Source organism: Schistocerca cancellata, chromosome 3, assembly GCF_023864275.1.
Source record: "Schistocerca cancellata isolate TAMUIC-IGC-003103 chromosome 3, iqSchCanc2.1, whole genome shotgun sequence".
In the NCBI taxonomy this organism is placed as follows: domain Eukaryota; kingdom Metazoa; phylum Arthropoda; class Insecta; order Orthoptera; family Acrididae; genus Schistocerca; species Schistocerca cancellata.
The window spans coordinates 881,237,260-881,252,165 of record NC_064628.1 but is presented as its reverse complement, the minus strand read 5'-3'; the positions used below and the strand labels follow the sequence as shown (position 1 = coordinate 881,252,165).

Below are 14,906 nucleotides of genomic sequence, written 5' to 3'. Positions count from 1 at the left end.
CAGGCTTACATTGATGTTTTAAGCACCTTCTTGCTTCCCACTGTTGAAGAGCAATTCGGGGATGGCGACTGCATCTTTCAGCACAATCGAGCACCTGTTCATAATGCATGGCCTGTTTCGGAGTGGTTACGGGACAATTACATCCCTGTTATGGACTGGCCTGCACAGAGTCCTGACCTGAATCCTATAGAACACCTTTTGGATGTTTTGGAACGCCGACTTCGTGCCAGGCCTCACTGACCGACATCGATACCTCTCCTCAATGCAGCACTCCTTGAAGAATAGGCTGCCATTCCCCAAGAAATCTTCCAGCACTTGATTGAACGTATTCCTGCGAGAGTGGAAGCCGTCATCAAGGTTATAACGGTGGGCCACCACCATATTGAATTCCAGCATTACCGATGAAGGGCGTCACGAACTTGTAAGTCATTTTCAGCCAGGTGTCCGAAAGCTTTTGATCACATAGTGGGTGTATGAGTTGATTCTAGTTGTGACTCTGTGACATTGTAGTCATAGTACGTTTCTGCTTTCTGTGAAGACACATTTTTACATTCCTGAATGTTTGAAACAAGCTACCAATATCCACATCATTTCGAAATGTTATCGAGGTCTGACTGGATAAATGTGCAGTTTGTTTCCAGATGCAACTTCACACGAGGTATGTTTTTTAATAAAAATAAAACATGTAGACTTTTCTTAACAATTTTATTTTCACGTGAAAGCCTGTACTTTAATCTACTTTTCCACACAATTACCACCAAATTTAAGGTACTTATCGTATCGTACAACCACCTTTTGAAGACCATCCTCGTAGAAATCTGCCGCCATATTAGGCAACAACTGAATAAAGCATTCTTCTTGACACTTGAGGAAACTGAAAGCATATCGTCGAAATCGTAAAGTGCCCGTTTTCTCTCAATTTTTCATCAACGTTCTGCATCAGTTAGTCAGTAATTACTGAAGATTGCCCAGTTTGTACCTCGTCGTGAACATTCGTACGACCATCTTTAAAATTTATTGCCCATTTATGTAATTTCTTAACCGGATTTTATAATTTCAATTGAGCCAATTGCTGAACGAATGCTTTTACTTCAACTATACAGGGTGAGTCACCTAACATTACCGCTGGATATAGTTCGTAAACCACATCAAATACTGACGAATCGATTCCACAGACCGAACGTGAGGAGAGGGGCTAGTGTAATTGGTTAATACAAACCATAAAAAAATGCACGGAAGTATGTTTTTTAACACAAACCTACGTTTTTTTTAAATGGAACCCCATTAGTTTTGTTAGCACATCTGAACATATAAACAAATACGTGATCAGTGCCGTTTGTTGCATTGTAAAATGTTAATTACATCCGGAGGTATTGTAACCTAAAGTTGACGCTTGAGTACCACTTCTCCGCTGTTCGATCGTATGTATCGGAGAGCACCGAATTACGGTAGGGATTCAAAGGGAACGGTGATGGACCTTAGGTACAGAAGAGACTGGAACAGCACATTACGTCCACATGCTAACATCTTTTTATTGGTCTTTTTCACTGACGGATATGTACATTACCATGAGGGGTGAGGTACACGTACACACGCGGTTTCCGTTTTCAATTACGGAGTGGAATAGAGTGTGTCCCGACATGTCAGGCCAATAGATGTTCAATGTGGTGGCCATCATTTGCTGCACGCAATTGCACTCTCTGGCGTAATGAATGTCGTACACGCTGCAGTACATCTGGTGTAATGTCGCCGCAGGCTGTCACAATACGTTGTTTCATATCCTCTGGGGTTGTAGGCACATCACGGTACACATTCTCTTTTAACGTACCCCACAGAAAGAAGTCTAGAGGTGTAAGATCAGGAGAACGGGCTGGCCAATTTATGCGTCCTCCACGTCATGGCAATGTACAGGTGCGTCAGTGAAAAAGACCAATAAAAAGGTGTTAGCATGTGGACGTAATGTGCTGTTCCAGTCTCTTCTGTACCTAAGGTCCATCACCGTTCGCTTTGGAGCCCTACGTAATTCGGTGCTCTCCGATACACACGATCGAACAGCGGAGAAGTGGTACTCAAGCGTCAAATTTAGGTTACAATATCTCCGGATGTAATTAACATTTTACAATACAACAAACGTAACTGATTACGTATTTATTTATATGTTCAGATGTGCTAACAAAACTAACGTGGTTCCATTTTAAAAAAAACGTAGGTTTGTGTTAAAAAACATACTTCCGTGCATTTTTGTATGGTTTGTATTAAACAATTACACTAGCCCCTCGCCTCACGTTCGGTCTGTGGAATCGGTTCGTCAGTATATGATGTGGTTTACGAAATATATCCAGCGGTAACGTTAGGTGACTCACCCTGTATGTTTTTGTTTGACAGTAACAAGTAGTATGTTTGCGTTATCAACTTTGATTACAATGGATTCACAGTTTCCTAATATTTCATAAATAATCTTCACTAACTACATCTCATCCATGGCTAAGCAGAGATGGCTAGAGGACAAATGTAAGGATGTAGAGGCTTATCTCACTAGGGGTAAGATAGATACGAATCCCACACCTACTACAGTAGTACAAGTTTATATGCCAACTAGCTCTGCAGATGACGAAGAAATTGAAGAAATGTATGATGAAATAAAAGAAATTATTCAGATAGTGAAGGGAGACGAAAATTTAATAGTCATGGGTGACTGGAATTTGAGTGTAGGAAAAGGGAGAGAAGGAAACGTAGTAGGTGAATATGGATTGGGGCTAGGAAATGAAAGAGGAAGCCGCCTGATAGAATTTTGCACAGAGCAAAACTTAATCATAGCTAACACTTGGTTTAAGAATCATGATAGAAGGTTGTATACATGGAAGAATCCTGGAGATACTAAAAGGTATCAGATAGATTATATAATGGTAAGACAGAGATTTAGGAACCAGGTTTTAAATTGTAAGACATTTACAGGGGCAGATGTGGACTCAGACCACAATCTATGTAGATTAAAACTGAAGAAACTGCAAAAAGGTGGGAATTTAAGGTGATGGGACCTGGATAAACCGAAAGAACCAGAGGTTGTACAGAGTTTCAGGGAGAGCATAAGGGAACAATTGACAGGAATGGGGGAAAGAAATACAGTAGAAGAAGAATGGGTAGCTTTGAGGGATGAAGTAGTGAAGGCAGCAGAGGATCAAGTAGGTAAAAAGACGAGGGCTAGTAGAAATCCTTGGGTAACAGAAGAAATATTGAATTTAATTGATGAAAGGAGAAAATATAAAAATGCAGTAAATGAAGCAGGCAAAAAAGAATACAAACGTCTCAAAAATGAGATTGACAGGAAGTGCAAAATGGCTAAGCAGGGATGGCTAGAGGACAAATGTAAGGATGTAGAGGCTTATCTCACTAGGGGTAAGGTAGATACTGCCTACAGGAAAATTAAAGAGACCTTTGGAGATAAGAGAACCACTTATATGAACATCAAGAGCTCAGATGGAAACCCAGTTCTAAGCAAAGAAGGGAAAGCAGGAAGGTGGAAGGAGTATATAGAGAGTCTATACAAGGGCGATGCACTTGAGGACAATATTATGGAAATGGAAGAGGATGTAGATGAAGATGAAATGGGAGATACGATACTGCGTGAAGAGTTTGACAGAGCACTGAAAGACCTGAGTCGAAACAAGGCCCCGGGAGTAGACAACATTCCATTGGATCTACTGACGGCCTTGGGAAAGCCAGTCCTGACAAAACTCTACCATCTGGTGAGCAAGATGTATGAGACAGGCGAAATACCCTCAGACTTCAAGAAGAATATAATAATTCCAATCCCAAAGTAAGCAGGTGTTGACAGATGTGAAAATTACCGAACAATCAGTTTAATAAGCCACAGCTGCAAAGTACTAACACGAATTCTTTACAGACGAATGGAAAAACTTGTAGAAGCCGACCTCGGGGAAGATCAGTTTGGATTCCGTAGAAATGTTGGAACACGTGAGGCAATACTGACCTTACGACTTATCTTAGAAGAAAGATTAAGGAAAGCAAACCTACGTTTCTAGCATTTGTAGACTTAGAGAAAGCTTTTGACGATGTTGACTGGAATACTCTCTTTCAAATTCTAAAGGTGGCAGGGGTAAAATACAGGGAGCGAAAGGCTATTTACAATTTGTACAGAAACCAGATGGCAGTTATAAGAGTCGAGGGACATGAAAGGGAAGCAGTGGTTGGGAAGGGAGTAAGACAGGGTTGTAGCCTCTCCCCGATGTTATTCAATCTCTATATTGAGCAAGCAGTAAAGGAAACAAAAGAAAAATTTGGAGTTGGTATTAAAATCCATGGAGAAGAAATAAAAACTTTGAGGTTCGCCGATGACATTGTAATTCTGTCAGAGACAGCAAAAGACTTGGAAGAGCAGTTGAACGGAATGGATGGTGTCTTGAAGGGAGGATATAAGATGAACATCAACAGAAGCAAAACGAGGATAATGGAATGTAGTCGAATTAAGTCGGGTGATGCTGAGGGAATTAGATTAGGAAATGAGACACTTAAAGTAGTAAATGTGTTTTGCTATTTGGGGAGCAAAATAACTGATGATGGTAGAAGTAGAGAGGATATAAAATGTAGACTGGCAATGGCAAGGAAAGCGTTTCTGAAGAAGAGAAATTTGTTAACATCGAGTATAGATTTAAGTGTCAGGAAGTCATTTCTGAAAGTATTTGTATGGAGTGTAGCCATGTATGGAAGAAAACATGGACGGTAAATAGCTTGGACAAGAAGAGAATAGAAGCTTTTGAAATGTGGTGCTACAGATGAATGCTGAAGATTAGATGGGTAGATCACATAACTAATGAGGAAGTATTGAATAGGATTGAGGAGAAGAGAAGTTTGTGGCACAACTTGACCAGAAGAAGGGATCGGTTGGTAGGACATGTTCTGAGGAATCAAGGGATCACCAATTTAGTATTGGAGGGCAGCGTGGAGGGTAAAAATCGGAGACCAAGAGATGAATACACTAAGCAGATTCAGAAGAATGTAGGTTGCAGTAGGTACTGGGAGATGAAGAAGCTTGCACAGGATAGAGTAGCATGGAGAGCTGCATCAAACCAGTCTCAGGACTAAAGACCACAACAACAACAACATCTCATTTTTATTCTTGCTGGGTTGCAATGGCTTCTTAGATAGTGATAGCCTTTCTTGTTCTTACTGCTGAAGACATCTCTTGATGATCAGCCATTTTTAGTTGGGACGAGTGAAATTTATGTCAGAAATAATCTCTTCGTAGTCAGAATTAAAAGAGGAGTGATGAAAGTGTACCGACCCTTTTCTTAATAACTGCTCCTGGTCACTGGAGAATTGCTGACTAGTCGTTTCCCGTATTCTAGCCTTTACAGTGTTGTATGTTGCCCTTTTACTCTTAAATACTTGCACATATGATGGAACTGGAGGAAGGGCCTTTAGTATCCGTTCTCAGAGACTGAACAACAACTGTGGCTAAAATACACTAACTTCAAAGAAGGCACGTTCCCGATCCCTGGCGGAAAATTTGATTAAATATTCCAATGCAGATTGTCATCCTACGGATCTAGCCATTTCTTCCATAGTCGTTCCCAAACTGCAGGGTGTACTATTCTTTCCTAGTCCACAACTTCCTCCATTCTCTGCACACGAAATAGCTCGGATGATTTCTATGCATCCAGTAGACTCATGTTTCATTTACATCCCTGCTATGTTTTAGACAACGCCACATGACCATTAAGCCTCACTGACTATGTTCTATACGAACAATGTAGTTTGTATGTCAATTTGATCTACCCTGGCAGACCAGATAACATCGTCATCTGGTGACAACAATAATGTACTTTGTGCCTGTTATGTCACAAATTATTGCAGTTCTAATCATTTAGACACTCACAAATAGTCTGTACATGCACGACATTGCGTTCACGTCTGTAGCATTTCCTTCAGATACCCATGGCATTGTTGTGTTTCTTTAAACTGGACGTCTCTGACCAGGAGAGGTTTGTCAAAGAATTGAGGGAGATTTTAGTCTCTCCATAGAAATTTTTCTATTTTGTAAAAGGCTTGATCATGATTTATGTCTTCCATTGGCTGTTAATAAATAACGTTACGTTTTTACACTATTTATAAAGAGAATCAGATTTCGATACTTTGTCACACAGAGTGAATATCAAAACCAGCGATCCATGCTAATTTGAGGTGCAAATGATTCAGTGACGAGGTCTGTAAAAAAACTCTCGCAAAATTTATTTGCCAAGATTTCGAGGGAGGAATAAATTTTTAAAAATAACACACGTACACCTGTCACAAACCAGTATTCACTGCTGAATATTGTATGGTATGGATTAATGAATTATTGTTCGCAGGGCTGCACTAACACCTTTGTCGACAATGATCCCAGCAGTGACAGCTAAGATCGTGTCGTGCATCGACCCATGGGTGTACGCCATCAACCACCCTAGGTTCAGGTAAGTCTATGACCTCATGTTTTGATACTGATCATAGTTGTGTGACTGGAAAAATATCCTGCAGTAAGTATAAAAATATATTTAAACACTGACACGTCACCGAAAATTCAGAGTACTGTACATAGCTGAGCTAGTAACATGACTTAAAGCTAGATGGGGAATTAGGGTTCGACCTAGGGACTTTTATTTGTTAGATGGAGTGGAGCAGCTGCTGGCTGCAAGGTCCGCTCATTCAGCTAATTTTGTCTCGCTTTAGATCCATATAGAACACAGGCACACAGCGACGGATATAGACTTCTAAGGGATCCCAGATTGTCATACGTAAATAAGTAAATAGTACCACAGGACCACAGAAATTATGCCCAGGAAGTAAGCACACAACATTTCTAGATATGCACACAATCAGCCAGAAATCAGTTATCATGTGCGAGAATCATTGGTTTAAAAGACCATCTAACATTTTTAAGGGAGATGTAGCCTTTCTGGGGAGATGTATGAACGACCTAGAGGGCATGTTGAAAGAAATGGACAGCATATTTACCGGAGAAGAGAGCTCACCTCCAACGTGTACATGATGTAGTTATTTCAGTCGAAGAACATGAAAAGGAAGAAGCAGCTGAGCAGCGCGTGAAACTATTTAACAACCTGTTCAATCTGTTCACAGAACAAACAAGGAAACCAAGGATAAATTTTTAAATGAAAATAAAATTCAAAAAATGCAAGAAAGGACTTAGCGGTTTTTCGGTAACGGAGTGTTATAACAGGGTTGGCAAAGAACTTGAAGTATCAATGAAATTGAAAAGACACAGTTGGGACATGGTACATTCTCTATACCCCTACAAAGTGAAAAATTATTATCACCTGAAAATGCACCTACAACCGGTTGTATTGCATAATAAAGGAATTTGTATACAACGAAGGCGGCCTTGAAGAATTTTCATTTATTAAAAAAGAAATTTAAAGCATTTTGTACGATTATTTTGTTTTTGAAAATTTTTGGAAATTTCTTTACAGTGACAATATATAATCTAAGCTATGGCTGCCCTAATTACAAAATGGTCTTGAAAAGAAGGTGTAAGACGAACATCGACAAAAATAAAATAAGGACAATGGAATATGGTCGAATTAGATCAAGGCTAAATGAATTAGATTCGGAAATGAGACACTGAAAGTAAGAGAGGAGTTTTGCTGCTGAGGCAGAAAACTAACTAACGATGTCAGAAGGAAAGAGGAGACAAAGTTCAGACTGGCAGGTTTCCTGAAAAAAAAAAAGAGAAATTTTGTTAACATCCAATATAAATTTGAGTGTGAAGTGAAATTAGATCGCTTTGACCCTTGCAATAGACTGGTGACCTCGATACCTGAGTAGCCTGTACAATTTGCAGTGAACTGCCTGTTCGTTCTTTCAACTGGACTCCTCTTCGCAGATTTCCGCGCCCTTAACCTACCCCAGTAACGATACTAGGAAGAGTCGACCTACATTACAGCATAGAATCCGAACCACGTGCATTGGGGCACCATGTCAAATACTTCCCGGAAATCTAAGAATATGGTATCTACCTGTTGCCTTTCATCTATAGTTCGCAGTATATGACGTGAGAAAAGGGCAAGATGAGTTTGGCACGAGCGATGCTTTCTAAAACCATGCTGATTCGTAATACAAACAACAATAACAACAACAGCAGTATCAAAGTTGAGAACAAGACAGTAGTGGAAGAGTTGAAAGAATTCTCCTATATAGAAAGCAAGACTGCGCAGAATAGCTGATGCAAGGAATATACTTTAGACTCAGTAACAGAATATCCTTACATCTTTTTCGGCGATACACTCGTATCTTCAGAATCTGCCATTGGATAAGAAGACAACCCATGTAAGAATCTTAAAATCTACGCATGTTTTACATATGTAAGTGACTTAAGTAAAAAATCAAAATATATGCGGATAGTTTCAGTCTACAGAATGCCATGTAAATGTAGGAAAGCTTACATTCATCACATCACTCACAGAGATTATGAAGGGTGCATCGAATATGGTTGCAACACTCTCCACCCACAGTCCAGTAAGTCAGTCGTAGCTGAGAAAGTATTTTCACATGACATACTGTGGATTATTCTGCCACGAAAATATCGGCTACAACAAGATATTTCTGGGGTCCAGTTACTAAGAAGTCAGTAGAAATATGAGTAGATTTGGAAGAGGACGTCGTTAGTCCTGTTGGTGCTTTCAACTAGCTAAGTCTTGGAATCTGGCGATCTCTTTAATTCCTTCACAAAGTAAATTTTTACATTTTATGCCACATCTAGGGATAGCTAATTTTATCATTTTGACTACTACATTTTAACTTGGGAGCCTACAGTTTAACACTATTACACATGTGCCTACACAGTGCAGCTAGCCATATGCCAGTACAGCAGTCTCTAATGTAAACCTCACTTAAGAATAGCTGCCTAGTTTTCAGCCAGAAGAATGGGTCAAAATATTGATGTCATGGAACAAAATAATAGTGGTTGATATCTGGATCATTGGTGGTATTTGCTGCACAAAGTGTTCATAACATGCATTGTCATCTGAAAAATAAAACCAGGAAAACATATAGGCTAAGTAAGTGGTGCTTCGACTTCCTTACTACTAACACACACACTAACACACACACAGACACACAAACAAACAATATGTGGATATATATATATATATATATATATATATATATATATATATATATATATATATATATGTGTGTGTGTGTGTGTGTGTGTGTGTGTGTGTGTGTGTGTGTGTGTGTGGGGACAGAGCCTACAGTTTGCACTATTACATGTCCATTTTCTTATTTTGTATAACTGGTAAGTTCAAACAATTAGTCATTTAGTGTATGTCAATGTAGTGTGCAAATCAAAATGCTTTCAAACATGTTTAAAACTAGAGTAAAACCTGTTTTTGGAATGAAAATAATGAAGAAATGGGCCAGTTAGCGATGATTTTGCGAAGGACTTGGGTATTTACATATCTGTGCCTATGCTTAGAAGTGATGGTACATAACAGATGGCATAGAGCATTATTCTACCATGCTCCTCCATCTACAAGGCACCTTAACTAACTGGCCAATGATGGGAATGAAAAAAATTTGGAGCTACTAGCCTGTTGAAAGCCTATTTGATGTCAGTTTGGCAGTGTTCATGTATATTTTCCAACTTATTTTATCAAGTGGTCTCTCATTCGGCCACGTGAGAAAAATCTGATTTGGTCACTATAAATCAAATGAGGGCTTCTGTGTTATTACTCACAGATGCTAACTGCTAGACCTTAGAGGCAGCATATGCTCAGAGGTGATAACACATTTGTTTCTTAAATTTAAAAAATGTGCATAAAAGGTCAATGACTTCTCCATAGATACAATGTAATTTTTTACCTATATACAGGGTGACAAATATTTAACCATATGAAATAAAATCATCATAACTTCTAAATAGTTTGCATTAGGTCGTTCAAAGTGGACAGATGGCCATGGGGCATGATGGGAAATAGTATGCGCATGTATCATTTGCTTTAGCGACGAAGCCAAGTTTCATTCGGATGGGTTCGTCAATAAGCAAAATTGGCGCATTTTGGGGGACTGAGAATACGCATTTTGCGATCGAGAAGTCTCTTCACCCTCAACGAGTGACTGTGTGGTGTGCAGTGTCCAGTCACGGAATAATCGGTGCAATATTCCTTGATGGCAGTGTGACTACTGAACAGTACATGAAGGCTTTGTAAGACGATTTCAGTCGCATTGCCCTAATGTTTGTGATCAACTCAATAATTTTGGTTACCTGGTCATCAAGTTTCTTTACATCAGACTTGTGCTGTTGGTTATGGTAATTTGTCCCTGTTTGAAACATCGAAGACAAAGATGTTCTTCCCAGTCGGAAAGGGAACAGGCTGTGTAACATCACAAACTTTATCCGCATTGCTAGGAAACTGAATCACGTTTACAGAAAGTTCGTCTGTCTGTTTAGTAATTGTACTTAAGTGTTCCTGGATAGCAGATTTTGTCTCTTTAGATTTAAAAGATGCACACTGCTCTTCAAGACTTTGTATCTGGGTTTCAAACTGACTATCCTGCTATTTTAACTGTGAAATTTCGGCACCTTGACTTTAGATTATTTATTTCAGGATTGAACTCCTCACGTACATCTTATTTAACATTTTTAGGTTTCTCATTTAAAAAGGCCGAAAGTTCCTCTCTAAACTTTTTATTATACTGTTCTAGATTGCTTGCAATATCCCCTATCTTTTCTTTAATCTCTTCTGTCACTTTCTTCAAATTTCTAAGTTCTTGAAACATTCTATCCCATTCTTTATCGTGCTCTGCTAATACCTTCAGAAATTTTCTATCCTATTATTTATTGTGCTCTGACAACACTTCAGGATATTTTGCGAAAATTCATTGTCCCCATCTTCAGCATTGCTACAGGAAGGGTTAGAGACTGGCTCAGCTTGGTCAACAGTTGTGGATGCAAAACCTGTATTTTTAACTACAGAACACGACTGTTGTGACAAATTACATCCTACAGACTCAGAGTACCTAGCAGAATTCCCAACTGGATTTTCTCGTTCCATGTTTGAAACCGAAAAATTACGCTGATCAACCCTGGCAGGCATTGTCCTATCTGTTTCAGTTAAATCAAGCGTCCCTGTTCAATGGTCCCTTCTCTGTCCACATAATCATCAAAACTTACATCAATTGCGCCTTTCACATTAGACCTAGCTCTGGTAGCATTTGACAAAAGTGAAATCTCTTACACACATACGATCAACACTACGTAGATAACAACTACAATCCCTTGCTATAAATGTAAATGAAAGCAGGAACATATTTAAATTACCACTGTCAGGATTCACTGAATATATGCAAATCCAAGCTACTGATTTCCAAACGATGTGGTTCATGCAAGATGGAGCTCGACCCCATCGAAGTAGGAGAGTGTTTGATGTCCTGGAGGGGCAATTTGGGAAACGTCTCTGGGGTACCCAGAGACAACTTGCACGGGCCTCGATTTATCGCCATTTTCTCTGGATCTGAACACATGCGATTCCGTTTTGTGGGGGTATATTAAAGACAAGGTGTACTGCAATAACTGCAAAACCATTGCCAAGCTGAAAACAGCCATTCAGGAGGTCATCGATGGCATCGATGTTCCGACATTTCAGTGGGTTGTGCAGAATTTTTATATTCGCTGCACCACATTGTCGCCAACGATGGCAGGCATAACGAACATGTCATAACCAAAATTCGAATATCTGTTGTGACGTTTGCATGTTGGATACAGTTGTACACACTGTAGTTTTTAATTAATTTACGTTTTTTCAGTATAGTTCAATAATTGTTGCCCTGCATGAAACGCAGTTCGAAACAAAGTAGGGACAGTGTCGGCTGATGGTGGCCGGTGGGCTGTTATTGCAGGGCGGAGGTGCAGAAGCGGATGAAGTGGCTCCACCTCGGCGAAGACGCCCGCAGCAGCAAGTCCGACACCTCCAGCACGGCGACGGACCGCACCGTGGGCAACGTGTCCGCGTCGGCCTGAGCCCGCAGCCACCAGACTGTCTAGAAGGCCCTGTGGGCTGCAGCAGCGGCTGTGGCGGCGGCGGCCGCGCGGCCTGAGCCAGAACACCGCTCACCTCTCTACTCGGGACGCGTGGCACCTGCCCACCCTGCCATTACTGCTGCGACACAGGAGACCCGGCTGACGGACATGGACTTCGCGCCTCTCCCATACACACGCACTTCCTGTTTTCTTGTACAGTGCCATTTTCTTTCTAGAATAAACTCTTTCCTTTCATACCGCAACTGCTCGTCTACTGTCTTTATTTCTCGTTTTTCTACGCATGTGGCCCCCACCAGACAATAGATAGCTGAAGTGAACATTTTCTGCTGGCAGGCTCACTTAGCAGTGTTTGACCATCAAGTTCAATACTTAGTTATTGACACCAACACCTAGAATTCAGTCGATACCTCGGTAATATCGGGAACAAAAGTGTTGATACCGACAGTACTGCAACGCAAAACTGTACCCAGCAGCCGGCCGGAGTGGGCGAGCGATTCTAGGCCCTTCAGTCTGGAACCGCGCGACCGCTATGGTCGCAGGTTCGAATCCTGCCTCGGACATGGATGTGTGCGATGTCTTTAGGTTAGTTTGGTTTAAGTAGTTCTAAGTTCTAGGGGACTGATGACCTCAGCAGTTAAGTCCAATAGTGCTCAGAGCCATTTGTACCCAGCATCTGAGGTAGTGGAGAGAGCAACTGATGTTAGTTCCATGGAATGAAACTGTGAGTCAGCCTCCTATTCCCATCAAATACTATTGTTTGTATGACAATGATGAACACAGTTTATGCCGTGCAGTTTACCTCGAGAAAGTGAATATCGCCCAATGGTAACGCCATATAACCTTTTCACTAATGACATGAGATGGCTAGCTTACGGAAAGCGCAACATAAAATGGGAAACTTACCGGATAGCAACACAGTTTAATACTGAACTTGTACATGAAAATGCTAACGACATACTACTCTGACGGGAAAAATTTCAACACAAAATATTAATTAATGTAGAGTAGGGAAATTTATGAAATACGCTTGTCTAGGTAACATACACTACTGGCCATTAAAATTGCTACACCAAGAAGAAATGCAGTTGACAAACAGGTAGTCATTGGACTAATATATTATACCAGAACTGACCTGTGATTACATTTTCACACAATTTGAGTGCATAGATCCTGAGAAATCAGTACCCAGAACAACCACCTCTGGCCGTGATAAAGGTTGATACGCCTGGGCATTGACTCAAACAGAGCTTGGACGGCGTGTAAAGGTACAGCTGAGCATGCAGCTTCAACACGATACCACAGTTCATCAAGATAGTGACTGGTGTATTGTGACGAGCCAGTTGCTCGGCCACCATTGACCAGACGTTTTCAATTGGTGAGAGATCTGGAGAATGTGCTGGCCAGGGCAACAGTCGAACATTTTCTGTATCTGGAAAGTCCCGTACAGGATCTGCAACATGCGGTCGTGCATTATCCTGCTGAAATGTAGGGTTTCGCAGGGATCGAATGAAGGGTAGAGCAACAGGTCGTAACACATCTGAAATATAACGTCCACTGTTCAAAGTGCCGTCAATGCGAACAAGAGGTGACCGAGACGTGCAACCAATGGCACCCCATACCATTACGCCGGGTGATACGCCAGTATGGCGATGACGAATACACGTTTCCCATGTGCGTTCACCGTGATGTCACCACACACAGATGCGAACATCACGATGCAGTAAACAGAACATGAATTTCTCCAAAAAAATGACGTTGTGCCATTAGTGCATCCAGTTTCGTCGTTGAGTACACCATCGCAGGCGCTCCTGTCTGTGATACAGCGTCAACGGTAACCGCAGCCATGGACTCCGAACTGATAGTCCATGGTGCTGCAAACGTCGTCGAACTGTTCGTGCAGATGGTTGTTGTCTTGCAAACGTCCCCATCTGTTGAGTCACGGATCGAGACGTGGATGCACGATCCGTTACAGCCATGCGGATAAGATGCCTTTCATCTCGACTGTTAGTGATACGAGGCAGTTGGGATCCAGCACGGCGTTCCGTATTACCCTCCTGAACCCACCGATTCCATATTCTGCTAACAGTCATTGGATCTCGACCAACGTGAGCAGCAATGTCGCGATACGATAAACCGCAATCGCGATAGGCTACAATCCGATCTTTATCAAAGTCGGAAACGTGATGGTACGCATTTATTCTCCTTACACGAGGCATCACAACATCGTTTCACCAGTAAATGCCGGTCAACTGCTGTTTATGTATGAGAAATCGGTTGGAAACTTTCCTCGTGCCAGCACGTTGTATGTGTCGTCACTGGCGCCATCCTTGTGTGAATGCTCTGAAAAGGTAATCATTTGCATATCACAGCTACTTCTTCTTGTCGGTTAAACTTCGCGTCTGTAGCACGTCATCTTCGTGGTGTAGCAGTCATAATGGCCAGTAGTGTATTTAAGTGAGTAATGTTGTAATATTACAGGTCAATGTAAGTGCGAGATAAGCCACCACAAATGTAAAATGCTGGTATATTAATAACCGATGTAACCGCCACAGTGTTGAATGCAAACGTGCAAACGTACGAGGAGTGTGTTGTACAGGAGCTGGATGTCAGTTTGTGGGTTAGAGCTCAACAGCTATAGCTCTTGATTGATCACAACAGGGACGATTAAATGCCGGTTGCGGATGATGCTGGAGTTGTCGTCTGATGCTGTCCCATACGTGCTCGATTGGAAAATGTTCAAGTGTGTGTGAAATCTTATGGGACTTAGCTGCAAAGGTCATCAGTCCCTAAGCTTACACACTAATTAACCTAAATTATCCTAAGGACAAACACACACAGCCTTGCCCGACGG

At 41.2% G+C, this 14,906-nt stretch overlaps 1 protein-coding gene across 1 annotated transcript in view; it reads left to right on the top strand.

Moving 5' to 3' along the window:
* Window positions 1-12,297, top strand: part of LOC126175948 (opsin-2) — a 71,533-nt gene extending 59,236 nt beyond the window's left edge. The window contains exons 8-9 of the mRNA XM_049923026.1: window positions 6,369-6,470; window positions 11,914-12,297. Of these exons, the coding sequence (XP_049778983.1) occupies window positions 6,369-6,470; window positions 11,914-12,034 (223 nt within the window). The 3' untranslated portion in view covers window positions 12,035-12,297. The remainder of the gene's footprint in view (window positions 1-6,368; window positions 6,471-11,913) is intronic.
* The last annotated feature ends 2,609 nt before the right edge of the window (window positions 12,298-14,906 follow it).